The sequence below is a fragment of the Zonotrichia leucophrys genome, chromosome Z (assembly GCF_028769735.1).
Source record: "Zonotrichia leucophrys gambelii isolate GWCS_2022_RI chromosome Z, RI_Zleu_2.0, whole genome shotgun sequence".
Taxonomy (NCBI): Eukaryota; Metazoa; Chordata; class Aves; order Passeriformes; family Passerellidae; genus Zonotrichia; species Zonotrichia leucophrys.
The window spans coordinates 69,470,439-69,497,718 of NC_088200.1; the positions used below are offsets into that span (position 1 = coordinate 69,470,439).

Here is a 27,280-nt window from a genome sequence, read left to right on the forward strand (position 1 = left end):
ACGGGCGCCGCTCGGCTTCCCAGCCCGGCCACGGCACCGCTCGGCTTCGCCGCCGGATCCGCGGCAGCTCGGAGCATCGCTCCCTGCCCGGGCCCGAGGCTCACCTGTGCCAGGTGCACCAGAGCATCGCCTCTGCCTTGACAACCCACAACGAGCATTGCCCGGCAGGGACCGCAGATCCCCTTTGGTGGCAGAGAAAAAAGAGCAAGGAATCTTCTGTGGGAGAACATAGGCAATGGGATGGGGTGTCAGTGTCCAATGTGTTCAGATGCACTCACAAGGATGCTATTGCTCTTGGCTCAATTTGCTCTTAGTTTTTTAGAACATGGAAAAGAAGTGGGCAGACACAAATCAGAAGCTGGTTGCAATGTCCAGGCACCAGCTCTCTGGATAAAATGCTGCACAACTGCTGGAAAGCTGGATGCATGACTAATTACCTCTTGCTAAGTAAGCTGGACTTGTTAGGGGCAGCATAGTTATCTCCCAAAAATTACTAAGGAGCCATGATTGAGAAAATTCTGAAGAAGGGCTCATACACCCACTTTTTAATGCAGTTGCTGTGGGTCTGATACATGGAGTCTGCTTTTATGCCATGAAGGTTTGTATTGTAGGGTTTTTTTGCATGCAGGCATGCATTCAAAATTTGGGGATCTAAGATAAAATCCTTTTATAAGGGATCTGGAAGAGACTAACCCTATGTGAGCAATATGTCAGCTAGGGACAGCTAAGCTATTATTGCTGAGAGGAAGAGCAGCCCTGCAACACAGGTGTGAGCCCTGGCTGATACTCAGTAGAAGCAGAACTTAGGCAGTGCTCAGTTAGAAGGTCCTGAAGAGAGAAGGGTCTAATCCTTTGGTGCAGTATTGTATGGACTTTGGGATCACTACTCCATTCCCAATGGCTTTCCCTTCAGTCACAAGAGGCTTCCATCTCTTCCAAAAATTGCCTGCACTACTCCAGTGTAACCCCTGAAGCACAGACAGATGACTATTCAACTAATTATAGTAGAAAAGAAGGGTATTTATTGCAGCACTGGATACATGTGAACTAGTTTCCAAAGACACGTGCAGAGAGTTGCAGATTCCTGCTCTCTATTTCTACAGAAAAGGTTTTACATTAGGTTTTTAAGGACCCATAATACATCATTATTACCTGTCTGAATCCTATTTTTATCAGCTGAATATCTATTAGAGCTGCACAATTGTACTCCCTTAACTGGGTTGGTGGGATTTGGAAATGAGGGAGTGCTTGTATGGGAGGAACAAAGCTGTCTTCTTCATGGCGAACTCTTCTCCCATGGCCAGTTGGCAAGACTTTTGACCTGCTGGTCATGGTCCAAGCCTCTCCTAACTGTGCAATTATTCTTAAAGCAAGGTATTTCTATGGTCTCTGCTCCTTCACAATTGCTTCATCTATCCCTGTCACTGCTAGCTTTATGTTCCTAATATATTTGGTACTCTTTAACTAAGGTGTGTGATTTCTGCTAGTTATATTACTAACTTAGCTTCTTACCTCATTTTAAAATCTTAACTAAAATGTGCAGTCATCTGCGGCGAGGTGTCTGGCCTTTGAGGTCGAATGTCCGGCTAGCTGAGGTCGGCCAAACACCCAGCTGCAATCCTGCAAACACCCCTCAGCGTCTAATGGCCTCGGGCTGTGCTTGCTGCGGACGGGCTCACTGCTGCCAAGACGAGGAAGAAGGAGCTGGACACTCTCTGGGGTCAAACTCAGATTTATTGCAGATCCCAAGACGACAACCAGGGAGTGACCCTGACTGCCAGGAGAAGCAAGGTTTTAAAGGGAGGAGGTGTATCAGGGAGGGGTTTACAAAGAACCAATAAGGGAACATAAGGGAGTGAACATAACATGACAGACATTAGGGAAAACCCAATTGATACAAAGTAAGGGAGGGGCCCTGGGACCACAGCCAATCACTACCCCCAGAGTGAAGAAGCTTCTGGAAAACTAGGTGGAGTGGGGGGTAATGGACTGGACCCAGGGAGGAGAACAAGTAAACATATAAGGAAATGAAGGGGAGGAGGAATTATATAACTTGAGGGACAGGTTATATATATAACAGGACCAAGGGCGGGAGTAACTTTAGTAACAAAATGAGTGGCAGGGCTATGGCAGGAAAACTGGGGAGGGCAGAACCATTTACATAAAATGGGGGGAGCAATACAGACCGTGGGGGAGCAATACAATAAACTTAACAAACACACTGCAACAATCATCTACTATCCCAATTCAAGTCCCAGCTGGCCCCTCAACTCATCTGCACTTTTCAGTTATCCTAATTACATTTTCAGCTAACCCCTTGACTCACCTCAGGCACATCCCCAATTCCCTCTCTCCCAGCAGCTCAGAGCGGCATTGCACAGCACTTGCTGTGCGCCAGAGAGCACAAAGCAGGCTGGCCTGGTGGGCCTGAATATTTCTGCCAAACACTCTGCATCTCACACCTTTGCTCTGGCTCAGTGCAGAACTGCAGGATTGTGGGTGCTCCCTCCCAGAGCTGCGTGAGGCGCTGGCTCCTGCAGATGTGCCCTGCCAAGCTGTCCCTGTCTCACGCTGGCCTCGCCTCCCTGGCACAAGAGCCGGGCCTGAAGGAGGCTGCCCTGTGCTCCAGCCTGCCGAGCAGCCCGGCTCCCTGCCCCAGTGCCCAGAGTGCTGCACACACTGCTGACCTTTGCCAGGAGTTGCAGGGCAGCTGGCAAAAGAGGAGGAATCCTCAGGCAGCCCAGCGACCCTCGGCTGCCCTTGGCCTTTCTCTGCTCCTGGGCACACTCCAGACAGCCAATGCTGCAGCGTGGTGTGGCCTCAAGGTCAGGTGTCTGGCGGGCAGAAGGGCGGCCAACACCCAACTGCAAATGGGTGAGCACCCCTTGGAGTCAGAAGGCTTCAGGCTGTGTTCACAGCGGACGGAATCGCTGCTGACCCACGAGAATAAAGAGTCCGGACACTCACTGGGGACTTGTCAGATTTATTGTAGAACCCAACGTGTCAACCAGGGAGCTGGGGGTGCAACAGGGTTATAAAGGGAGGAGGGATCTTAGGGAGGGGTTCACAAAGGACCAATAGCGGAAGGTAAGGGAGTGGACTTAATAGGCACTGGGGAGAAACCAATAGTTACATTATAAGGGAGGGGCCCCAGAGTCACAGCCAATCATAACTCCCAGGTAGAAGAAGATTCTGGAAGCTTGGGAGGAGTGGGGAGTGATTGACTGGGCCCAGGGAGAAGAACAAATTCACATATTAGGAAACACAGGGGAGGGGAAATTGTATAACAGAGAGGATTGACATAAAATGTGGCAGGAGTAACCAAGGTAACCAAATGACAGACAATACCATGGCGGGAAGAACTGCTGAGGGCAGAACCATTACAGAAAATGGGGGAGTGATACAGAAAATGGGGGAGTAATTAAATAAACTAACAGAACACACTACAACATCTCCCCGTTTTTTATCAAATAAAACAAAAGAGAACGGAAATGTAAAAGAACTTAAAATACTGGGACCCGTGGCTGGTCAGGCCAAGTGTCATCTTCCTCGAGATGGAGCCCGTCTGCCCACAGACGGTCCACAGGTGGTGCGGTGGGCCTCTCTTCATCCACAGCCCCCTCAGCCTCTGAAGAGAGGTTCTCCATCTCAAGCGGCTCGTTGTGAGGAGCGGAGACTTGATTGACACTTGGCGCCGTAAGTTTCCTTACAAGTCTCTTGACCAATCCGTGGATCAATGTAACAATGACCAAAAGCAAAATCAAACTTAAGATAACCTTGCAAACTGATTCTAAAACAGAACTGGTCCACCCGCTAAGGCCCCAACCCTTGAAAATGTCCCCCAGCCAGTCCGAGGTCTCTTGTTTGACCTGGTGTAAGAGGTCTTGCAGCCGCTTGATGGAGTGTCTGGTGTCCTTGGCTCGGGAGGACAGGTTCATACAGCGGAGGCCCTAAACTCCTCGCAGTGATGGTGATGTAGCATCAATAGGAAATCTATTGTTGCTGTGTTCTGGAGTGTCACCTTCCTTGCAATTTCCTCGTCTGGAGAGAAAGGTATCCCCACAAGGCAGGACGACAATCGGGTCCTCTGCTGAGCCGGTGTCTAGGCAAATATGATCCTGTCCCATAGATCAAGCCAAGGCATGCCGGACGTTGACCTTTGGCTGGGGGATGACCCACGACTCCGAGGGTGACGACAGGAGTATGCAGGTCAACAGCAGCAGAGTAGTGCTTGTGTTGGGAGCCATCGGTGTCACAGCAGGTGCCAGAGGGGAGATGTACTAAAAAACAAAAGAGAACACTAAAAGTATGAAGCAATCAAACAGATGGTTCTGCCCCAAATAATAGATTGAACTCGGGAGGAGGAGAGGAAGTGGGGGAGGAAGGTCAGGACTCGAATACTAGGGGTAGCTCTGGAGGAGAAGGGGAGAGGGGAAGAGAGGACTCAGCGTCAAGGTATGGAGGAGGGTCAGAGGAGAATGGTGATGTTTCAGGAGAGCGTTTCCTCCTCCGCCACCAGCACGCTACCTGCACCTGCGGTACAGCCTTTTTCTGTTTCCCCTGCTTCGGGAGGAAGGGCCTGACCCATTTTGATGGAATCCATTTAGGCCCTGAGGGAGTGGACACGCAAGCGTATCCCCTGCCCCAGGTGACAAGGTCAAACGGCCCCTCCGTCCGCCAAGTCTCTGGATCCTTGATAAGGACCAGGGGCCTGGCCTTAGGCTGTAGCTGCTGGTGGCTGCCGAAATGTCGGACCACTGGAGGGTTTGGGTTGTCTAAGGAGCAGTTAAGGAAGTTCAAGGTGTCCACCTTCACAGCCGCTTTTTGTCTTGTTAGTACCTTCTTCAGGCTCTGGTGGGCCCTCTCCACCATGGCTTGACCTGTTGGGGAATAGGGGATGCCAATCTTGTGTTCTATTTCCCATTGCTACAGGAAGCTCCACAGTTCCTTGGAAGTGTACGCAGGGCCGTTATCCGTTTTGATGGCCCTAGGGATGCCCAAGACAGCAAATGCCAGAAGCAGATGCTTCAAGGGCCAGGTACCTCCAAGGTGGCATCCGTTTTTTTCTGCCTGGAGCTCGAACCCTGCAGCAACCAACACATTGGTTGTCAGGTCAAGCGCATGGGCAAGTAGATCATCGTTCGGCGCGCACACGAGGATGTCGTCCATATAATGATGGATGATGACGGCATCCCCGAGGGATGTACGTATGGGGGACAACAGAGAAGTGAAGTACCACTGGCAGATCACAGGGGAGTTCTTCATTCCTTGCAGAAGGACCTGCCAGTGGTAGCGCTTGGCTGGGGACTCATGGTTGATGGAAGGAACCGTGAATGTGAAACGCGGGGCATCATCTGGGTGCAGAGGAATTTGGAAGAAACAGTCTTTTATGTCAATCACTGCCAGATTCCAATTTCAGGGGAGCATTGCTGGGGATGGCATCCCTGGTTAGAGAGACCCCATGTCTACGATTCTTTCATTAATTTGGCTGAGGTCGGTCAGGAGCCGCCACTTGTCCTTATTGGGCTTTTTGATGACGAACACCAGGGAGTTCCATATAGACACGGTCTCCTCGATGTTGCCCTTGCGTAGCTGCTCCTGAACAAGCTTGTTGAGCGCCTTTAATTTTTGTTTGTTTAGTGTCCACTGCAAGACCCATACTGGTTTATCGGACCGCCATTCCAGCTTCCAGGTCCGGCGCTCCTCAGTGGCCACTGCCTGAAAAACCTGGGGAGCCTTGGGAAGGTCAATTTTGGCTCCCCACTGGGCTAAAAGGTCTCTCCCCCAGAGAGGCTCGGTGTAATCTAATACGAACGGGCGTACAGAAGCCAATTGCCCGTCTGGTCCCATAATTTGTACAACGCTCTTTGACTGTTTAGCCAATTGGAGACCCCCTACACCTTGGATGGTTCCAGCCGCGTTTTGCAAGCCCCAATGCGATGGCCACTCCCGAGAGGGAATGATCGTCACATCTTCCCCTGTGTCCAACAGGCCCCTCACTATTTTTTGGTCCTTTCCCAATGAGAGCTGACATGTCAGTCTGGGTTTCTCCCTCCCCACTACTTGTGCCCAGGCCACCGTTGGAGGTGATGTATCCTTTGACGATCTTGACCAGTGCGTCCATTTTGGCACTGGAATGGCCTGGGCAATGATCTGTCCTTTAGGGAGGGAGAGTGGTGGTCGGACACAGTACAGCCCCACCGCGAAACGGTCCCAGTCTGTGGTGATCAGACCCGGGACGATGTGAAGGTCGCGCAGTGTGGCTTTGTATCACCGACAATTGTCCACCTGCACCGTCCTAGCTTCCTCCAGCGACCGGGATGTTGCAGGTCAGCAGACACCACCTGAAAATTGCTGTTAGGGAGATGAATTTCCCTAGTCAGCTGCAGCCTATAGGGGGAAACAGAAGACAAGGTGGTAAGAACAGGTTTAGGCTGCAACTCACAGGTGCTATAAGTCAATTCAAGTAGAAGATATGATAAATCCGGTAGCGTGTATGGCGGCTTTCTCTCTGCTTCTCCCTCCCCGCTTGCTGTTTTATTGCCCGCCTCACTTTTATTTTGGAGCAGGGAGGGGCTGCGCTCATAAGTTAGTTTTTTGTTCACCACCTCCCTCCCCCTCCTTTTTCCTAAACTCCATGAACTTCTGCCGCAGAGAACTTTGTGGCATCCAATGACCTATCTTGCCACATAGGTGGCACGGGTGACTTGCCGTTGTCCTCCGACTGGAACTTGGTGTTAAAGGTCCCTTCGCGGCAGCAGCTTCGGCTTCAGGGTTTTCAATGAATGGAAACTGCAAAAGCCACTGATGTTTTCTTGGGGCGCATCTTCGGATCCTGAAGGGGAACCTTCCTCGCACAGACGTCTATTATTTGTTTGACTGTGGGTCGAGGGCTCAGGGGGAGAGACCGGATGGCCGCCCTGCATGCCGCATTGGCATTCAGGTAGGCCATCTGCCTCAGAACCTCCTCTCTCTCCCGCTCTCCCGGAACCTGAGCCCCTACAAACCGATACAGTCTTTCAACAAACGCGAGATAAGGCTCCTGTGCGCCCTGCTTCACCTCTTCCACTTCTAGCTGTGATGTGGCAGAGGGGAGCTTGTAAAAAGCCCGCTCAACACAATGCCTCCAGGCTGGGCTGTGCCCAGCACGGCTGCGCTTCCCCTCGGCAGCAGCCAGCTGCCACCTGGGCTCTGAGAGCGGAGAATTCGCCCGCTGCCAGGAACAGGCACCCAGGGCCCGGCTGCTGCCTCTTGCAGCTCCAAGGGCCTCCTTCCATCCTGCCTCTGCTGGGGCTCAGCCTGCTCTGGCCTCTGCCTGCCTCTGCTGGGGCTCCACCCTGGCCAAGGCCGGGCCTACTCTCACCTCCCAGGAACTGACAGCTCTGCACCACAGGAGACCTTCCTGAGCACCCTCTCTGATCTTTCTGCTTTCTCCCATGAGCAAGGCCCTCGTTCTTCCAATGAGATTGCCCTTAGGGATACAAATCCAAGTGGCAGGAACCCCAGTGCTCTCCAGTCACAGCTGAAGACCTGCATCTGCACAGGGTGTTTGGGCTTCCCCATTCTTCCTTTGGTTTTTCCTGCAAATGCCATTGCCATTTCTACCTCAACTAGAAGTGCCACAGATGTGCCAAAATGGGCCAGTGGGCTGTATTCCAAAGGCAGTGTGGTCTGGAGATGATGAATGAAGAAGAGTCTTCCCCACTTTCAAAGCACACCAAAGGAGCCATAAATGTCACTTTGCAGCTGTCTTGGTTTGGAAAGACAGGAATCTGCTAAGGAAGGCAGGAGCCTCCCCTGAAATGGCGAATGTAGACCCTCCACACCCCTCCACATTGCTATACATTTTAAATGAAGGCGCTCTCAGGCAACAAGATGGGAGCAGGAGATAACAGTTTTTTAATAAGGAAAAGAAAAAACCAAAAAAATAAAATAAACAATGCAGTACACTAGAATGACACTGACAGAGTCAGAACCCAACCTGACACCTGTGGGAGGCAGTCCAATTGGAAATGTGGCTGCAGTCCTCCTGAAGTATCAGGTGTGGTTCTGTTGGAGCAAGGGGGATCTGTAGAGACGGATGTATTCTTCCTCCGAAGAAGATCCAGTGGAAGAAGAGACAGCTGCTGTTCCTCTGGGGAATCCCATGGAGAAGGCCGTGCTGGTGTCTCAAAAACTTCTGGATTATATCTGGGTAGCAATGCTTGGCTCCTCCCCCTGGGTGGAGCATCTCACAATGGGATGGTATAGTTCTTATCAGTCATGCAGTGACATTCAGTAGTCTGTTATCAGCAGATGTCCCCTCCTGAGGGAGGTGTGAATGTGGTCACTCAAAGAGAGAGATAAAGCAAACTGCCCACTTGATAAAGGTTATCTGCCATACAGATGGTAATTGAAAACATCTTGCACTGCAATCTTCAACAGCAGCTTTAAGAGACAACTGACAATTCAGAAGGAAATGCTGAACTTGTTCACAGGGTGAGAAAGAATGGAATCTGCCAGATGAGTTAAAATTTCAGAAGCTTTATTTATTTACAATCCTACTCTAGAACCCTGTAGGGTCAGATTTACAGCAAAATGGACAGGTACTGAACAAATTAGCCTAAACTTCTAAAACTAAAGAACTAGGTCTTGTTTTTAATAAAGCTATGTCCATCTTTGTGGATAGAAAGTTGATGCTGCAAGCAGAAAGAAGAAGCAGAAGAACTGCTGACAGACAAAGGGGTAGCAACCCAAAAAAAAATGACCCTTCCAGCATCTACCAATTAGATTAAAAAAAAGATGCATGCTTGCCTCAGGATAAAATAGAGCTACCAATCAAGAGATGTGTGGACAAAGTGCAGCAACCAACCAAACAATGCATTACTATACAGACCTATAACATAAGAAGTAAATATCAACTATGTTTGGAAGAACAATAAATGGCTTCTCCTTGATTCACATTGATATGTGCAGTCCTTTGTCTTTTCTTCACATAATCCTACTCTAAATCCTACACTACAATCCTTCTCTACAATCCTACTCTAAGATGGCTATGGAATAAATAGTGCTGATGTGGTGATCACAGTTTTCGCATGTCTCTCCTCCTCTTCACTGACTTGATGAGTGGTGCCAGGGTGGCTGCTGGCTTGGCTGATGTTACAAATGGATGCTGTCCACAGGAAAAAAAAACAACAAAAAACAATCATTACTTTCCAAGCTCAGTGCTTCACAGGCTCAATCAGGATTGTGCTGGTTCTCAGAAAGACCCAGAAAGAGGAGCAATGGGACAATCTCCAGATATCATGTGCAGGACCTTGTCATCACAGGCAAACCTGGTGCAAAATCCCACTCATCCATTTATTTTGATTTCTTTATCTTGTTGAGATTTTTGCCCTGCCAGTGCTCTAGAAATGGTGCTTTCTGTCCCTGGGGTTTCCTCCTTTCAGGAAACTCCAGTGACTCACACTGGTCCCTCTCCTTGAAAGATAGGCACTGTGCTGACTCCCACAGGGAGACAGAGCAGTGTCTGCTTTTCCATGCCCTGCCCCTCCCCTCGTGTGCTGGATGGCACCTTCCTTCCCAGCAGGGCCAGCCCAGTGGCATCGGTTCCTGCAGTTCCCTCTCTGCCACACAACCTGGCAGTAACCCTGGCACAGTTCCCGTCTGCTTGAGCGTGCCAGGCAGCAGATGGGGCTGGGACAAGTCCCTCCCAGCTGTCCCTGTTTGCGTGGCAGAAACTTCTAAGGGTGGGCTGGGGGGCACAAACCAGGGCCCCTCAGAGGCTCACAGTGAGTCCCCCACAGCCCCTCCTGCCCACAGTGAAATCTCTGAGCCCTAGGCTGGGACTGGCTTCCTTGGGTTCCTGTACCACCATTTCATGTCTCTGTACCCTGCATTGCTCTGCTTCAATTCTTTTGCCATTAGATAAAACTGAACCCCCACCAAATGACAAAAGAGGGTGACAGAAACAGAAAACAGAGCATCTCTCCTCTCAGGAAATGTGGAGAGAGGTGGAGTTCCTCAGTTTTGTGAAGAACAGGCCCCAGGGAGACTTTATTGCCACTTTCCAAGACTTCTGAGTGGCTTTGAGAAAAGTGGGGGACATCATTTTTTACAGGGCCAGTTACAATAGGATGTGGGTGAATATTTTTAAACACAAAGGGGATCTAATCAGAGTAGGTCTAAGGAAGAACTTGTTTACTTGGAGCATGATGCCACCCTGGCACAGGTTGCCCCAAGAGCTTGTAGGTGCCCCGTCCCTCCAACCATTCCAGGTCAGGTGGGAAAAGACTCTGATCAATCTGATCTCTTTGAAGATGTCCCTGCTCCTTGCAGGACACTTGCACCAGAGGACCTTTACAGGGCCCTGCCAGCCCAGCCCAGTCTAGGATTCCTCACCATTTTCATTTGAAGAGCACCAAGAGTGGAGGTGAGGAGGAAGGGGACTCATGTGATGCCTTGGACTTGAGTGGAGGAGGAGCCCATCCCTCAGAGCCTGTTTCACCTGCAGCCCCTTCACATTTTACCTGCAGGAGCTCCCTGGCAGACCAGCGCTGCTCCTCGTCTCTCTGCAGGCAGCAGCTCAGGAAGTCACGCAGGCAAGGCGAGAATCGGTTGGGCTGCCGCAGCCGTGGGGACCTTTTTATGGCTATCATGAGTTTAGCCTGGGGAAAAAGGAGTCACCAGGCTCCACCTGCTGCTTTCCTCTCTGTAACTGCTCTCCCAGATCCCATTGGTTAAGCTTCACTCTGCAGTGGCAGTTTCTGCCCTGGCAGAGACCCAGAAATCATTTTCCTTTACCAACCAAAAATCCAAACCCCGATGCAGCCACAGCTTTTCCAATATCCCACAGGTGTTGCCTTGGTAGCTGATTTCATTGACTGACCTAGTTAGTGGGAACTACATCACCACAAGCACATTTGCTTCACTGAGGGTTCACACCAGCTTGAGAGGCTTTTTGGAAGAGGGTCTTTGCTATACTAACCAATTTCAAGGAATACTACATGAAAGGCATCTCTGCAGTGCTTCTTGGTCCTTTAAGCACAGCTGCCTGTGGTGGTTTCAGTTCAAAACTGGGCAGAAACACTAATTTTGTCTAGTGGTTTTGGTTTAGCAATTTATGATTTCCCTAGTTCTTAGTTTTTCACGGCGAATGTATTCAAGAGTGTGGTGGCTTTGGTGTTGCTCAATTATCAATATACTTACTTCCATTTGTAGGAAGATAGGATTAGGAGAAAATAAAACAGGCTTAAAACTTTCAAAGGGTATAAAGAAAATGTTATTAGTAGCAACTAAAAGAAAGAGTAACAAGGATCAGAATAAACCCTTCGGAACATTTCTTCTCTCCCCACAACCTTTTCTTTCTCACTGATCATGTAAAGAAACAAAACTTAAAATTTCCTGTCTGTTGACTGCTTTTGAAATAGTCTTTCTTCAGTTTACTTAGGGAGAGAAGTCCCTCTTGTTAATGTTATGGGAACTTCTCTACAAGAGGAAAAAACAGCTTTCTTGTGGTTCTTAATTTCTTCATCGTTAACAGCCGCCTGGGGAACCCTGTTATCGTGACGTTTCTCCCATTTTCTAAAAGACTTCCCCCAACTTGTTTATGGGCCATGTTGATCTATGGGGGTATTGTTTTAAAGATGAGTTTTTCAAAAGCAAAAGTTTTCATTATCTTTTTTTAAAAATCATTTTTATCACTAGGAACAGCAAATCTTCTCCTGGCAGTACAGGACTACTCTTCTCTCTTTCCCTTGTTTCAACTTCTCATATGATTATAGTTACTTTAATATCCACTTACTTTAACGTGGAGGCCTTTGTTCAGCATCAATTTGAACTCTTCATCTCCCTGCAGTTTCATGTGTTATAAGAAAAAAACCTTTTTCTTCATAGTTTCTAAGGGAATTTTAGCTCTAAAAATAAAATATTTCCTCATCCCTCCTATCTAGGACTTAACTTCTTGTTTACTATGATAATGTTTTCATATTTATTCCTTCACAAACTTATATCTTGTTCTTTTTTCTCATTCAAGGGAGGATCGAAGCACTGAAAGGATTAATCTTTTACCTAGAGCCTATAAATGGTCAACCTAACCCCAGTCTAGGGGTTGCAAGCAGTAGAAACTGGGGCTAGTAGTGCAGCTCAGATCTCATCAACCAGACCAGGAATCAACAGTGACACACCAGGATAGCAGAGAGGCAGTTCCTCCTTCCTTCTGCCCGATGGTTGTGAGTAACTTCTGCGGAGGTCAAATCCCAACCTGGAGCCGGGGCCACTCCCGGCCTGGTGAGCTCAGCTGGGCCCCGGGTTGGGCGGAGTGTAACAAGTAACCAAATATTAACAAGGCCGGCTCCATCGGGCTCCGCAGCACCCCCCTCTCCCTGCCCAGAAACCGATGTTAGGGGCCGCAGGCAGCCTGGGAGAAGCGGGGGCCTAACCCCGCAACAAGACCAGCCGGCCTGGCCCCGTAGCAGAGGCCACCTGGCCGCGTTACCTCACTCCCAAACGGAAGGGAAAGAAAAAGGTTCTTTCATCTTTTAACATGTGTTTTTCACAGAGGTGTGTCCAGCTGTCCAGTGGTTAAAATCTTTATGTCACTTCCCTAAATGTCCCTCATGTAAAACCGTAACAATGCCATGGAACAAAACTCATCAAGCTTTTTGTGCTGTTCTTGAAAACAATGGGAACTGGAAGGAAAGAAAGGAAATCCACCAGGTATTTCTCAGGTAAGGAAACAAACATTTGCAATCTCATCTTCAACACAGACACATTAAGATGGCTGCACAAATGTACAGGGATAAAAATGCCAGCTTGGGCACACAGGAGCCACCTGCAGCTCTGTCTCTCAGCAGTCTGAAAATTGCAGCTTCCCATTTTGCAGCAAAAGAAAAATTGTCATGGTCAGAAGAAGGAGAGGTGCCATCCCTGTGGTCACTCTCTGCTCATTTGGCTACTCAAGTCAATGCATTAATGGTAGGCACATCCCAGAAAGTGCCAGATTTTGGCGGGCACTCCACATCACCAGGCTCTGGCTTGGTGACATGGACAACGTGGCTTGGCCTATGAAAGAAACACAGTGACTGAGCATTTCAGCAGCACTGCGCAAGAAGCAGAAGAGACTCAGTGGTCTTTACACCCTCATGCCCAGGTTTCAGGCATGTTTCCCAGTGAGAAGAAACTGTACAGGGGATGCAGTTCCTCTCTACAATCCATTGTTTTAGAAACTTTGTTTCTAAAATTTGGGTTTCTTTCCTTCATTTCTGGAAATGTAACACCATTTCTTAGATGCTTGTTTCCTGTTACTAGGGCCATCTACACAGACAAAAGACCATTTACAACCCAAAAGAAAATGTTGCCTGAGAATGAAGCTTGTTTGCATGTGGTAAGGCCTGAGTTCTCGCACTGATGCAACCAAAACCACAGCAGATGCTGATGTGTTGCAGGAATATTTTTAGGAGGGGTCTTTGGTGGAAGTAATTCCAGCAGATGGCCATGGGATTTTGTCCAATGGCACGCAGGACATGGGGCAGGTGAGAAAGACAGTGGGATCAGTGAGTATTTGCTCCTTACCGTGCCAGAACTTTCACTCCAGTAAGGAGGTTCTTGATCTGTCATTTCAATCCCCACAATTCCGAAAGACCATATGTCCACTTTGGGACCATATGGTTGACGTGTCACCACTTCAGGTGCCATCCACCAAGGAGTCCCGACTACCGAGCACCGTCTGCTCTGCTCAGGGCTGAGCTGAGTAGAGAGACCAAAATCACCTGAGGAGAAAGCAAAATACTGGTTTTATTTGAATTCTGTGCAATTAGGAAAGCAAGCAAAAGAGTTCCCCAGTAGAAGTTTGAAAATGTGCTGTTGATTTTCCTCACATTGGTGACTTGAAAAATCCCCCCATTTGTTACACTGCCTCCAGGAGAGGCTTTTGTTCTTTGGAAGCTTTAGAATTGTAACTCCCTCCCTCTGGAAGGGACACACACAGAGCAAGGCCACTCCTGACTGCTTGTTCCTTGTCCTACCTCTGTGCACGTTGCAACTGTGCCCTCAGCTCACAGCGGGTGTCCCTGCGCTGCCGCCAGCACCATTTTTGGGGAGCTGGCTGTCCCTCCAAGCAGCCCCACACCCACATCCCTGGAATGCTGCACCTGACCAAGAATACACTGACCCAGCTTGACAGAACCGTCGGTTCTGAGAAGGATGTTTCTGCTCTTCACGTCTCGATGGATCACATGGTTTGAGTGAAGAAAATGCAGTCCTTGTAGGCACTGAGATAGAAAATAGAAAGAGGAGGACAAAAATGAGTGAGGAGATTTCATCCCACAAGAAAGGCAACAAAGAATCTAAAAGATTCCCTCTCCAGGGAAATTGCCAGTAATGGCAGAACACAGTGCCACTGAGAGGAAGAGCTTGCTGCTCCAACACTTGCAGAGCAGGACCTTTCTGAGGAAAGGCATGTCAGCTTCTGAAAGAGCAACAGCACCTGCTGTTGTAGACTGTCCCCTGCAAACCAGCCAGGATGACTGCTGCTGCAGTGCATGTGCTCAGAAGCAAAGAGCATTTTGGCTGCACTTCTGTCCTTTTCAGCTGAGGACTGAGAGATATGAGTCTCTGTCTTTTTCCTTTGCTGATCGTTTCAAATCCTGCCAGCAGCACATTTGCTTTCACAGGCAAGGAATGCAGTGAAGACAGACTCCAGGCAAACATTTAGAGAGGCAAGGTGGAGGACAGCAAATACAAATACATGAGCCAGAGCGAGAATCCAACAGCAGGAGAGAAGAGTACTGGCACTGAGTACAGGGAGTGCAGGGGCACTGGCAGGCCTTCCACTTGAGATGCTTTTACTTGCCCATAGCATACCAGCAACACAGAACCAAAGCTTGGCACAGGAAATCACTGCAGATCTGAGCCCCTGTTTCCCAGACAATCCTGCCCAAGCCCTTGGAAACACAGATGGGATTGCTGACCTCCCGGCTGATGGCTGCAATGTGGCTTTCAAAGATGTCACACTCATTGATGACATCTCTCAAGGTGCCTCCATCCATGTACTCCATAATCAGCCAGAGTTCCTCACCCACAAGGTAGCTGAAAGAAGGAAATAAGGGCATGGAGATGAACATGCATGGCTATGTTGATTTTTGCTTCCAGGTTTCTTATTTCCAGATGCCTTTGTGACAAGGACAGAATCATAGGAACAGATATTCCCTCTTGGCTGTGCATTGTTTGCAATCTGTGCAGTCTCAAGGAGAAAGGCACAGCTGTGTAAAAGGAGATGTTCTAGGTGGCGAGTGAGTGAAAAATGCAGTTTAGAAACAGCCCAGATATAAAACCTGTCAGGCATGGTGTTTCTGGAAATAAGCACCTATTCATCCTGGCATGAAAAGCAATGGCAAAGAGGGGCAACAATCCAATGGAATTCCATTTTAGGATGGTTCATCAGCACTTAAGAAACTTTAAAAAATCAATCCCGAAAAAATGTGGAGGCAGTAAACTTCGAGGCTGATGACTAAGGGAGATACAGCTGTTTCAGGTTTTGAATAATTTTGGAATAATTTTCAAACTGGGTGTGTCAGGGAAGACTCATGCAGAAAAAAATGCAATCTCTTCTCATCCATTGGAGATGAGTAGAGAAATAGGTATAAATAAAATGTACAGCTCTACTTTCTGCCAGTGAACAAGTGGGTTTTTAACCTCTCACGTTTGCCGTATATAAATGCACATTCATGGGATAAGACCATAACCACTCACCTGTCTAAATAATTCACAACATTAGGACTCCTGTAGCACTTCATGAGCTTGATTTCATTAACGGTTACTTGCTTCCTCTTCAGTCCTTGAATATTTATTTTCTTTATGGCCACCTAAAATGACATTGAAAATCAGTAACTTGAGCAGTTGGTGGCCGGAGACAACAACGCCCATGGAGCGAGTGATTTTGCAATGACAGAGCTGAGCTGTGCCAAACTGCCTTGTGATTAGGCACTGCAGTAATCAGGAACTGACATTCAAACAGCCCATTTCTCTGCTACCTTGGGGGCCAGTTACAGGACACACGGGGCCACTGATTTTGCCTTGTCCACTTGGTAACAGTTGTGTCTCAACTATCACCCACAAACCTCTGACAACAATCTCTGCTGCTCTTTCTAGGATTCAGAAGAAGTAATCTATGCCTTAATAGTCTGTGGATACATCTTGGGCTATGGGCTGGGCTTAGGTCTTTTAGGGCACTTGCAGATCTCTCCCTTGTGCAATTGCCGAGTGCAGCACTGCAGGTGGCTAAGGAACTACCAGGACCTTTCCAATGGATTTGCTGGCAGGCAGAATCGAGAATTCAGGACTCTGAAGCTGTAGCCCCAAAGAGCAGGGAGGTGCTCTAAGGCACCACCTTTGTTTTAGCCATGGAGAGCGAGTGAGCGCGTCCTTCTTTGAAAGGAAGCGCTGCCCTGCGTGCCTTCCTTCCGGCAGCTGAGGAGGACAAAGTGCCAAATGTATTTTGCAGGCTGGCCCCAGTGTGTGCTTGTTGTGCCTTTTCAGCACGGCTCTAGCCAAAGCTCCAGCCACAGCTCACACCAGAGGGGAAAGCCCCTCAAGAGCAGCAGAGTCTGCAGGGGCTGTTGACATTTACCTCTCCTCCTGTGGTATTGTTGAGTGCTCTGACCACATCTCCAAAACTCCTAGAAACAAAAGAGAAGCAGAGAAAGGAGAAGCCATTTAGATCTTGCAGTGAAAGCCAGCCCACACAGGAGATCTGTGCTGTAAATGCCTAAAACCTGCAGGATGCAGGAGGGCTCTGCCAGAAGGTAGATGATGCATTTTCCTCTCAAGTGCATGGCACCGGGCCTGTCCCTGAAGTGCTGGAGTTTAGTGCCTCAGCTCCTAAAGACAGCTTCTTCTTTTGTCTTGGGTTTCAGTTTCTAAACTGTGCAGTTTCTATCATGACCATGGAATATTTCCTTCAGCAACTTCTTGGAAAGAAATGTTCCTGAGAACTGTTACCTCACAGCTTTGATAGGGGGTAGGTTGCTCTTTCAGGCGAGTTAGATTCTTCTTTTTTCTTTAGTGTGCCAGTATGATTTTGAGACATCCAACAATGCTAAATTAACACAGAGCTATCCCAAAACTGAGAGACAAGGAGACTTTCCAGGTCCTGTTCCTTGGAACAGGAAGGAAGAAGGCAAGACCTCGGCAGCATGGAAGTGTCTCTGACAATGCCTTCTGAGCACACTCACAAATTCTGAGCAGCATTGATAGATGGGACAATCTATCCCCAGTGTGGGAACATCTTTGCAGCTAGCCTGACTTCACGCTGGATAGATATTCCACCAGAAAAACACCTGGCCAATGGTTGTGCAGGAGCAACTGTGGTTGGACTCACCCACTGCCAATTTGTTCCAGATCCATGTATTTGATCCAGGGATTTTCCATGTAGTTCACCATTCTCCCTGAGGGAAAAAAAATGCAAGATGCTGACTTTAAAGCAAGGATCCCAGCTTCCAGGAGATACAAAAGGCAGCCCCACTGTCTGGAGCTCTGAGCCCTTTAGGGTCAGCTGGGTAGCAACAACCACAACCACAACAGTAACAAGACAGGCAGCCTTGCAGTGCAGATGGCTGGCACAGAGACTGATATTTTACAGTCCTTTGAAGAGTTCTCATGACAGGAAACAAAGCATGTGGAGATTCATTTCCAGGAGAGAAGGACATCTTCCCCACCTTTCAGCAGTTTGCCAAAAGAATGCCTTCCCAGTTGTAAACCAGAGAAGCTCAAGCTATAACCAATCCCAAAAGGGGCTTTCAGCAGCAGGACCCTGACCTGTTTATGAGCAGGCTGAGCTCTAAGATGCCCCTCTCCCAGCTAAGGAAGGCTCCAGCCTCTGCAGTCCCTCCAGCCCTCAGGGGCAGGGCAGCGACCACAACAAGGCTGGCAAAGCCCAAGCATGAGCACTGACAGGCACTGATGGGAAGAAGCCACAGCCAGCCTGAGCCCTTACAAGCTGTTGCCCTCATTGAGGACACAACAGGGTGGGCCTTGAGATCAGCCCCACCGAGGTGTGGATCAGTGTCTTTTCTGTCCCAACAGGTGATGGCAGACACAGAATCCACTGGGCTCTGCCCTCAGCCCCACCAGGTCTTATCTGAGAGCACAGCACAGGCAGCTGTTAAGGGCAAGAGGCAGATTCATTGGGTTGTGCTTCAGAATCACAAAGGACTTGATGTGTTTTCCTAGAGACTGGTCTGAGCAGGGCTTGGGCCAATGGCTAGGATTCTAACAGTCATGGGAAAGAGTAGGAATCGGGTATGGAAAAATGCCATGGATCTGAGGAATATATCGTGGCTGGGCTGGAGGCTCTCTCCTGAGAAACGCCTGCAGTACAGTTTTATCTGATCACGCCACTTGAATGTGTCTCTTGGACATATCTTGATAAGCATAAAACTAGAAGATTAAATAAAGGCTCTTATAAAAGTTGTTTTTTTTTGGGGGGGGCACATGGAAAACACTTCCTACTCTCTATTTTGTAACCTGATGTTCTTTCAAAGTAGTTCTTACTGACAAAACTATAGCATTCTCATGAAAATTAACTGCAGATGTAGTAGTGGTACCAGGAACAGTCATAAAAGTGACATCAGCAAGACATGTGAGGCAGTAGGGCTCCATCAGGATGGAGAAAAACAAACTCTACCAAAAAAATTGCAGAAACCAACAAAAAAAAGAAGCGATAAGAAAACCGAAAACAAACCTCCACAAAAACAAAACCAAACCAAAACAAAACAAAAAAAAGCCCAATAAAAACTCCCCAACCAAAAAGACAGAACTCCAAACCCAGTCTATTTCATCCAGAGCACTCTCTCACTGCTTCGGAGCACTTCCTCTGGGGAGTTCTAAATGGCCCTGTGACACCAAACTCAGGAGGAGCATTTGGTACAGCTCTGCTGACACCTGCACACAACACACTGTCCCTCAGACAAGAAACAGCCCAGACGTACCCAGCATCTCCAGGTACTTCTCCTCAGTCTCCTGTTTTGGAGCAGCCATGCTGCTGGCAGCATTGGAGATGAACAAACTGCCCGAGCTCGAGTTCCCTGGTTTGACAGTATGGGTTCCTTGAGGTGATGCTGCTGCGGCAGCAGCTTTAGTGCCAGAGCCCGCGTAGGTGTGCTCAACCTGCAGCACTTGTGGTGGGCACTGTTCCTGTGCCTCACTCCTAACTTGGGGTCCTTCACTGCCAGACGTTCTCTGGAAGTCTTCGCAGGCTGCCCGGTGAGATGTCAGCATGTGCACCTCAAGTGAAAGAGAACAAAGCAGTCAGACACTGCAGCTTGTCCCTGTCAGCCAGGAGTCATCGACTGTGAGGAAAGGGAAAGAACAGATTGACAGAGGATACAGACAGCTTCTTTCAGTCTTCCATCTGGATCACCATGTTCCACTGTAAAAACACCTCCAGAAACAAGGGGAGCAGGAACAGGCCAGCAGGAATCAATTTGGATGACTGCTGGCCCAAAGGCCAAAGGACAAGTTTCACTGTCCAGGGCAGCAGTTGAGATTCAGCACCAGGAAATGTCCCTCAGAGTGACTGTGATACACACTAGAGCAGGATGGCACTCAGAGGCATGGCCTCACTCCCTGCTGCTCTGCACTGAAAGGCAAGGAGGGCAGAAACCACCAGTTTGGTGACTGCAGTGACTGCATCCCTCTTTCACTCACTTGGTTTTCTAGAGCCTGAGGGAGGCAGATAGCTTCCTCTCTGATGATTTCCATGTCTTCCTCAAGCCACTTCTCCAAGGCCTTAATCTTGGCATCAGTTTTCTGCAGCTCTGCCTGCAGGTATTCCTTGATGTTCTGTAAACAAGGAGGGAGAGGAAGCCTTGGGAGTGGAATGGCTGCCATTCTTTCACTCACCTGGTTGTGATGATCGCCCCTCTGCTGATCAAGATTCTCCTCTTGAATTCTTCCATGTCTTCCTTGTTCCTCCCCTTCACTGCCATGATGGCACTCTGAGCTTCAGGCAGCTCTGCTTGTGGCTCTGCCTTGATGTTCTGTGCACACAAATGCAGAGCAAGTGACTGGGAGCTACCACCAGGCTCAGCTTTTTTCCTCTTGCAACCTCAGAATCACATTGATTCAGCCACTTCTTTCTGCTTCCCTCCCCACATCTGCCTCCATTTCAAACCTCCTGTCCCAGGGCTGATCTGTGCAGATTCCAAGGCTCTGTGGGATTCCTGGCCTCCTCAGTCCCAAGAGCTGTGGTTTATGCCCTTCTTCCTGCCCTTCCCTCTGTGCCCTGGCCAGTCAGGCTTACCTGGCCTTTCTCCTGTGGCTCTTCCACCTGCTGCCCGAGCTGCTCTTCCTGCTCTCGGGCTGGGAACAGCTCTCCCTGAGTCTGGCATGGCATCTCAGTTGAAGCAGTCTGCTCCTGCTCTCTCTCTAGAAGCACCTGCACAGAAAGCAAGACAAGATGGGTTTCAGCTTCCCATATGACCTTTGTGGGCCAAGACTCAAAGACTGCTGGGCTCACACGTTCCCAAAGCACTGTGCTGCTGCTCTGCTGGGTCATTCTCTGTTCAAGGAGAGGCAGAGATTCCAAAGTGACCCTGGCCCTACAATCAGGGGCCATCTGGGACTGAAGCTGCAAGAGCCTCTCAGGCAGCTGCCAGGGAAGGTGTGGCATTTCTCAGGGGTCTGGTGAGGGCCTCCCTGTGCTTCTACCATGTCCTGTTTGTCTTTCAGTAGTGACTGACACCCTGCCCTGTCCCACAGCTCCATCCTGGCTCTGCAGGTGCATCCTGGGTGAGCTCAGCCCTTATCAGAGACACTTCTGGAGGTCTCTTCAGGCCTGCACCACCATTCTTGCCTTCATGGTCATTCAGGAGACAAGGATGCGTGCAAAGACCCTCTGATGGATGTCAGAGAATCTCGATGGCCATCTCAGTATATGGAGGAGGACCAAGGTTTTTCTTCTCCCTCTTTTGTCAACTGAAAATTCTGACCAGCATTTAGACCCACGTGGCTCCCCAGCCACACAGGTGCTCATTTCACTCCAGATACAGCAGGCACCATTGCAAGATGGCCTTCCTCTTCCGAGCAACACAACACAGCAGTCAAGCACTTGCAGCTTCACCCCCACTCCGGGCTCCAAGCCACTTGCCTAAGCTGCAGACTGCACCAAAATATGCATCAACAGAAACTGGCCCCTTATGTTTTTGGCCTCACAACGAGGCTTTGCAGCTCCACACTTTGTTTCTTTGGCCACACGGTCAGGAATGGACCCCACAGCTGCATGGACCACACAATCCTCCCCTTGCAGCTTATCAAAAGCCAAAAGACAGCTGGCTCAAAGCAGACTGTACAAGTGAAGAACTACTCAAGGAAAGTGCAGACCGCTTTCCCAAGCCAAACACACCTTTCAAAAAACGGAAAACTAACAAAACAAGGCCTGGCACCTCCAGCATTACCACCTTTGCCCTTGGCCTTAGCACTGCAGAAGCCAAGAGATAGAGGTTCCCTGAGCCAAGCAGCCAGATGCTCCCCCAGAGGTACCAGGCCATTGCTTTCTCAATGTGACAGCTCAAGGGCCAAGTTCTGTGCTCGCTGGCTGGAGGAAATCCCAAGCTCCTGGCAGGACTCCAGCACCCAGCATCCTCAGCCTGCACCAGCAAAGTGCTGGCTGCTCCAAAACTTGCAGCTCTGCCTTGCACTAAAGACAGCACCACACACAAGGGGCACTTACAGCTTCAGAATATCCAGGCTCTGGTGTGACCACTGATGGAGGCTGGCGCTCATCCACCTCAGTTCGCTCCTCTCTGGATTCTTCTCCAGGAGCAGCGGGAGCCAGGGGAGAGACGGCTCTTGGTTCTGTCGTCTGTGAGAAGAGAGGATCATGAGGGACAGGCTGTTACCTATCATGTAGAACCTCATTTCTTTTCACATCTACCACCACATCTTCTAAGCAGAAATCATAAATTTTTTTGGTAATGGGATTCTAAGTCACATCGGCCTCACCAACCAAATTAAAATGGGCTAATTCAATGGTATCATATGTGGCTATGAAATCAATATTCCTTCTGGCTGCTATCAGCAAGCAAGGTTGACTTGGCCAAACTAAACTTTTAGCTCTTGAAAGCACTGATATGGAAAACTAGGAAAGAGACAGCAACATCTTTGCTACTGCTGCTGCAGACATGGAAAACTGAAACTGGATCAGATTCCCAGCCAGGGCTGTGAAAGGGCAGGAAACATCTTTTTGTATCGAAGCATCTTTTACTTGCTGGAAAAAGAGGAAAATGAACAGGCCGTCTCTTCCTAACAAAACAACAAGCCAACAAGCCACAAGATGGAAGCGTCAGCCACTCCACTGTGTAAAGGCTTTGGATGCAGTGAGGGTATGTTTAGTGGTGAAACAGCCCTTGTACTGAGCACTGTCATGCAGGGATTGATGAAAGTCTGTCTGAAGATGCCTCAAGAGCCTCCCACTGTCCAGGCTAAAGCTCCCTCGGCACCTCCTCCGTGGCCTTGTGCTGCACCCCCTTGCCCAGCTCCCCCTGTGCTTCTGTGCACACGGTGCAGCCCCTCCATGACTTTCTGCTCCCCAGGGCCCACGAGTGCACACAGCACTCCAGCTGTGGCCGCAGCGCTGCCCAGCACAGGGCCACGCTCACTGCCCTGCTCCTGCTGCCCCACTGCTGCTGGCACAGCCACCATGCCCTTGGCCTTCTTGGCCCCCTGGCCACACGCTGCCTCATCTTCAGCTGCTCAAGGCCGCCAGCACCCCTGGCTCCTTTTGGCCCACGCAGCTCCCCAGCCACAAAGGTGCCCATTTCACTCCAGATACAGCAGGCACCATTGCAAGATGGCCTTCCTTTTCTATAATGACATCTTCTAATTAGATATCATAAATTTTGATAGGAACTGTATTCTAAGGCGTTCTGATTGAATTAAAATGGTCTAATTCAAGTGTAAGAAAAATTGCTCTTAAGTAAATATTCCACCCTATCTGTCGTCAGCAAGCAAGGTTCTCTCTGTCAAAGTAGTTTTCTAGTTCTTCAAATCTCTGTGATGGAATTTTCAAAATATCCATCTCTGGCTTTGTTACTTTTGTTGCCATCATGAAAATAGATTTTCGTTCAGCCTTCCTCGCTGGTCCTCTACACTCTATTGCTACTGGCCAAGCTCTCAGCTTCCTCTACAATTCTTAAACATCAGGAATATGAAATGTCCTTTTCTCACTCACCTCAGGATCAGCACCTCTGAATACACGCCTCAGGTGACCTGTAGTGGGCAGGGAAAATGAGTCAGATGCTGTGAGAAAACTGCCTGGGCTGCTGAATCCAACAGAACAAGTCAACCCAAACAGCGATGATTTCCCATTTCATAACATCCCTCCCAGAGACACATTTCATTCATACAGCCTGCAAGAGATCAGGTCAATATTCTTGGTTGTGCCTACACTTTGGCCTATTTTGCCAATAAATGTCTACAAACATGACCAAGACAATGCAAATTGTTCTTTAACACTCAATGTTCCTGTTCTAGAAAACACATAAAATGGCTTTTAAAATCCTCTTCTTCAGGTCTTTTTCTTTTTTTAATCAGTTGCATGCACTAATCCTCATTTACTTGCTGGAAACAGTTGCCCAGGAAAGCTTCCGCAAAATCCCCCTGAGCTGTGGCAGACACTCACTGCTTTCAAGTTTGCATTTCCTTGCAAAGGGAATCACTATTTAAGCACTTGGTAAAAGCTCAAGTTACAGAGTCAAATACTTTCATGACAAAATTTAGAAAGAAAGAACCTTTCCCTGAATTCTGGGAACAGCTGCAGAGTTTTTGGAAGGCCTTAAAGAAGGTCTGCCAGTCTACATTTTCAAAGGTGTCTTGCTTGTCCCAGCAAACTGAGGAAATGACAGACTCTGCTGCCACAGACTCTCCCGTGGAGGGAACAGAACCCCTGCAGGTTCCCTTGCAAATGCTGCCCCTGTGGCTACAGACACCCCCTTTTGAGCTGAACGCCTTGACAGGAGCTTTACCAAAGCAATGGCATCCTAATGTTCTTTCTGTTTCAAAATCAGAAAATCAGTCACTAAGAAAGAGCAGAAGGACATACAAAAGCCAGGTTAGGTTACACCCTAACCTAAGTAGAAGGGAAACCTCTACTTACGGGTGAAGTGTGTCACATAATAGATAGAAAAGGACACGCCATAGGCAGCAAAAGCTGCCATGGCCCGGTGGTGAAACATTGTTCCAGTGTTGTGCGAGTTTGCCACAACATTAGGAAAGACAAGGCTCTTGTCAGTGGGCAACTGCCTACTGACAAAGGCGGCAACCAGGAGGATTCTCCTGATCAGAGCAAGGCCTTGGGCTGCTCTGACACTCAGGCCTTCCATGCACCAAGGCAACCTTCTGATGCCACTACGACAATGTGGCAACCATGCCCTGACATCACAAAGGAACAGCTCTGTGTTGGTCTGTGAGTTTATGCCAAGCAATACCCAACCTTGCCTACAGCAAACACAAAATAGTCTGCAAAGTTCTCCTCTGTAATAAAGCTGCACAAATTCCCCAGCTCGGAACCAGGCCTTGTATCTCCTGCTCAGGAGTGGAATTTTCCCAGTAGCAGCATCAGCTCACACATGGCTGGCTGTGAGATGATGGCTCAGGATGACTCCATAACTCCCTGCCACCAAGGGCTCCATTATGCTCTGTTCCCCTTTCAAAGCTTGACTGCCCACTGATTGACCAATACATTGATTCTCTTTCAAGGGTCAAGGTCCCACCTCTTAAACAAGACACTTTTCTTCATTTTCCTGTCAACCCGCTCAAACATGGATCAAATACGGCAGGGCCTGAGACATGACTGTGGTTCCTGACACAGTCATTTGGGAAATATTCTTTTGCTCAAACTCTCCTTTGGTGGTCAAGAGCTTCCTAAAAACACTTTCTTCCCTTTGAATGCATTCCAGCTACCTTCTTAGCAGGACCACTCTCCTTATTCTCTAGGGCAGGATAGCCACTTGCACACAATAAGCACTGCAGTGGGGGAATACAGGGTTCAGCACTCCTGTTAAAGCTAAAGGAATTCACAAGACTAAGCCCTGTTTGTTCCACTTAATGCCTCTCCTTCCTATTCTGGGAACAAAACACGTGTGTTTCATCAATACACCCTGCAAGTGCTCTTGCTGAGTGAAGCCACATTGCTGTGTCAATAAAGCAGCTGGGACTCAGTTTCTTCATGCAGGGAAAGCCAATTCTTTATTCACATACCTCATTTTTATACTGTTTTCACAGACATCATGTTCAACTCCAACTGCCAGGAACAGGCACCCAGGGCCCGACTGCTGCCTCTTGCAGCTCCAAGGGCCTCCTTCCAGCCTGCCTCTGCCGGGGCTCAGCCTGCTCCAGCCTCTGCCGGGGCTCTGCTGGGGCTCCACCCTGGCCAAGGCCAGGCCCGCTCTCACCTCCCAGGCGCTGACAGCTCTGCACCACAGGAGACCTTCCTGAGCACCCTCTCTGATCTTTCTGCTTTCTCCCATGAGCAAGGCCCTCGTTCTTCCAATGAGATTGCATCTCGGGATACAAATCCAAGTGGCAGGAGCCCCAATGCTTTCCAGTCACAGCTGAAGACCTGCATCTGCACAGGGTGTTTGGGCTTCTCCATTCTTCCTTTGGTTTTGCCTGCAAATGCCATTGCCCTTTCTGCCTCAACTAGAAGTGCCACAGATGTGCCAAAACGGGCCAGTGGGCTGTATTCCAAAGGCAGTTTGGTCTGGAGATGATGAATGAGGAAGAGTCTTCCCCACTTTCAAAGCACACCAAAGGAGCCATAAATGTCACTTTGCAGCTGTCTTGGTTTGGAAAGACAGGAATCTGCTAAAGAAGGCAGGAGCCTCCCCTGAAATGGAGAATGTAAACCCTCCACACCCCTCCACATTGCTATAAATTTTAAATGAAGGCGCTCTCAGGCAACAAGATGGGAGCAGGAAATACCAGTTTTTTAATAGGGAAAAGAAAAAAACAAAAAGGATAAAATAAACAATTCAGTACACTAGAACGACACTGACAGAGTCAGAACCCAACCTGATACCTGTGGGAGGCAGTCCAATTGGAAATGTGGCTGCAGTCCTCCTGAAATATCAGGTGTGGTTCTGTTGGAGCAAGGGGGATCTGTAGAGACGGATGTATTCTTCCTCCGAAGAAGATCCAGTGGAAGAAGAGACAGCTGCTGTTCCTCTGGGGAATCCCATGGAGAAGGCCGTGCTGGTGTCTCAAAAACTTCGGGATTATATCTGGGTAGCAATGCTTGGCTCCTCCCCCTGGGTGGAGCATCTCACAATGGGATGGTATAGTTCTTATCAGTCATGCAGTGACATTCAGTAGTCTGTTATCAGCAGATGTCCCCTCCTGAGGGAGGTGTGAATGTGGTCACTCAAAGAGAGAGATAAAGCAAACTGCCCACTTGATAAAGGTTATTTGCCATGCAGATGGTAATTGAAAACATCTTGCATTGCAATCTTCAACAGCCGCTTTAAGAGATAACTGACAATTCAGAAGGAAATGCTGAACTTGCTTCTTTCACATCTCTAAGTGCTCTCCCACCTCCCTTTGTTTAACCTCTGTTCTTCAGTGGCAGTTTCTGCCCTGGCAGAGACCCAGAGATGACTTTCCTTTACCAACCAAAACCATCGATGCAGCCACAGATTTTCCAGCTTCACACAGATGTTGCCTTGGTAGCTGATTTCATTGACTGACATAGTTAGTGGGAACTACATCAGCAAAAACATCCTTGAGGATTCACACTAGCTTAAGAGGCTTTTTGGAAGAGGAGCTATGCTATACTAACTAATTTCAAGAGTTAATACATGAAAGGCATGTCTGCAGTGCTTCTTGGTGCCTTGAGTGCACGTACACTAGAACAAAACTTATCAAGCTTTTTTTCCTGTTCTTGAAAACAATGGGAATTGGAACGAAAGGAAGGAAATCTACCACGTATTCCTCAGGTAAGGAAACAAATATTTACAATCTCATCTTCAACACAGACACGTAAGGATGCCTGCACAAATGTATTGGCATGAAAATGCCTGCTTGGGCACACAGGAGCCACCTGCAGCTCTGTCTCTCAGCAGTCTGAAAATTTCTGCTTTCCTTATGTGTAAAAAAGAAAAAAGTTCCCATGGTCAAATCAGAAGGAGAATTCTCATCCCTCTGGTCACCTTTGGCCCATTTCGCTACTCAAGTCAGTACATTACTGGTAAGCCCATCCCAGAAAGTGCCAGGAAACAAATGAGAGGGTTTGGCAGGCTCTCCGCATCAC

At 48.7% G+C, this 27,280-nt stretch overlaps 1 protein-coding gene across 1 annotated transcript; it reads right to left on the reverse strand.

Moving 5' to 3' along the window:
- Positions 1 to 9,061: 9,061 nt before the first annotated feature.
- Positions 9,062 to 24,356, reverse strand: LOC135460176 (serine/threonine-protein kinase PAK 3-like). Its single transcript, XM_064736906.1, is given in 12 exon segments — positions 9,062 to 9,151; positions 10,509 to 10,646; positions 13,552 to 13,748; positions 14,150 to 14,249; positions 14,949 to 15,066; positions 15,730 to 15,842; positions 19,684 to 19,928; positions 19,931 to 20,015; positions 20,279 to 20,413; positions 21,707 to 21,838; positions 23,207 to 23,244; positions 24,131 to 24,356. Coding segments are annotated over 12 exon segments (1,617 nt in total).
- Between the last annotated feature and the right edge of the window lie 2,924 nt (positions 24,357 to 27,280).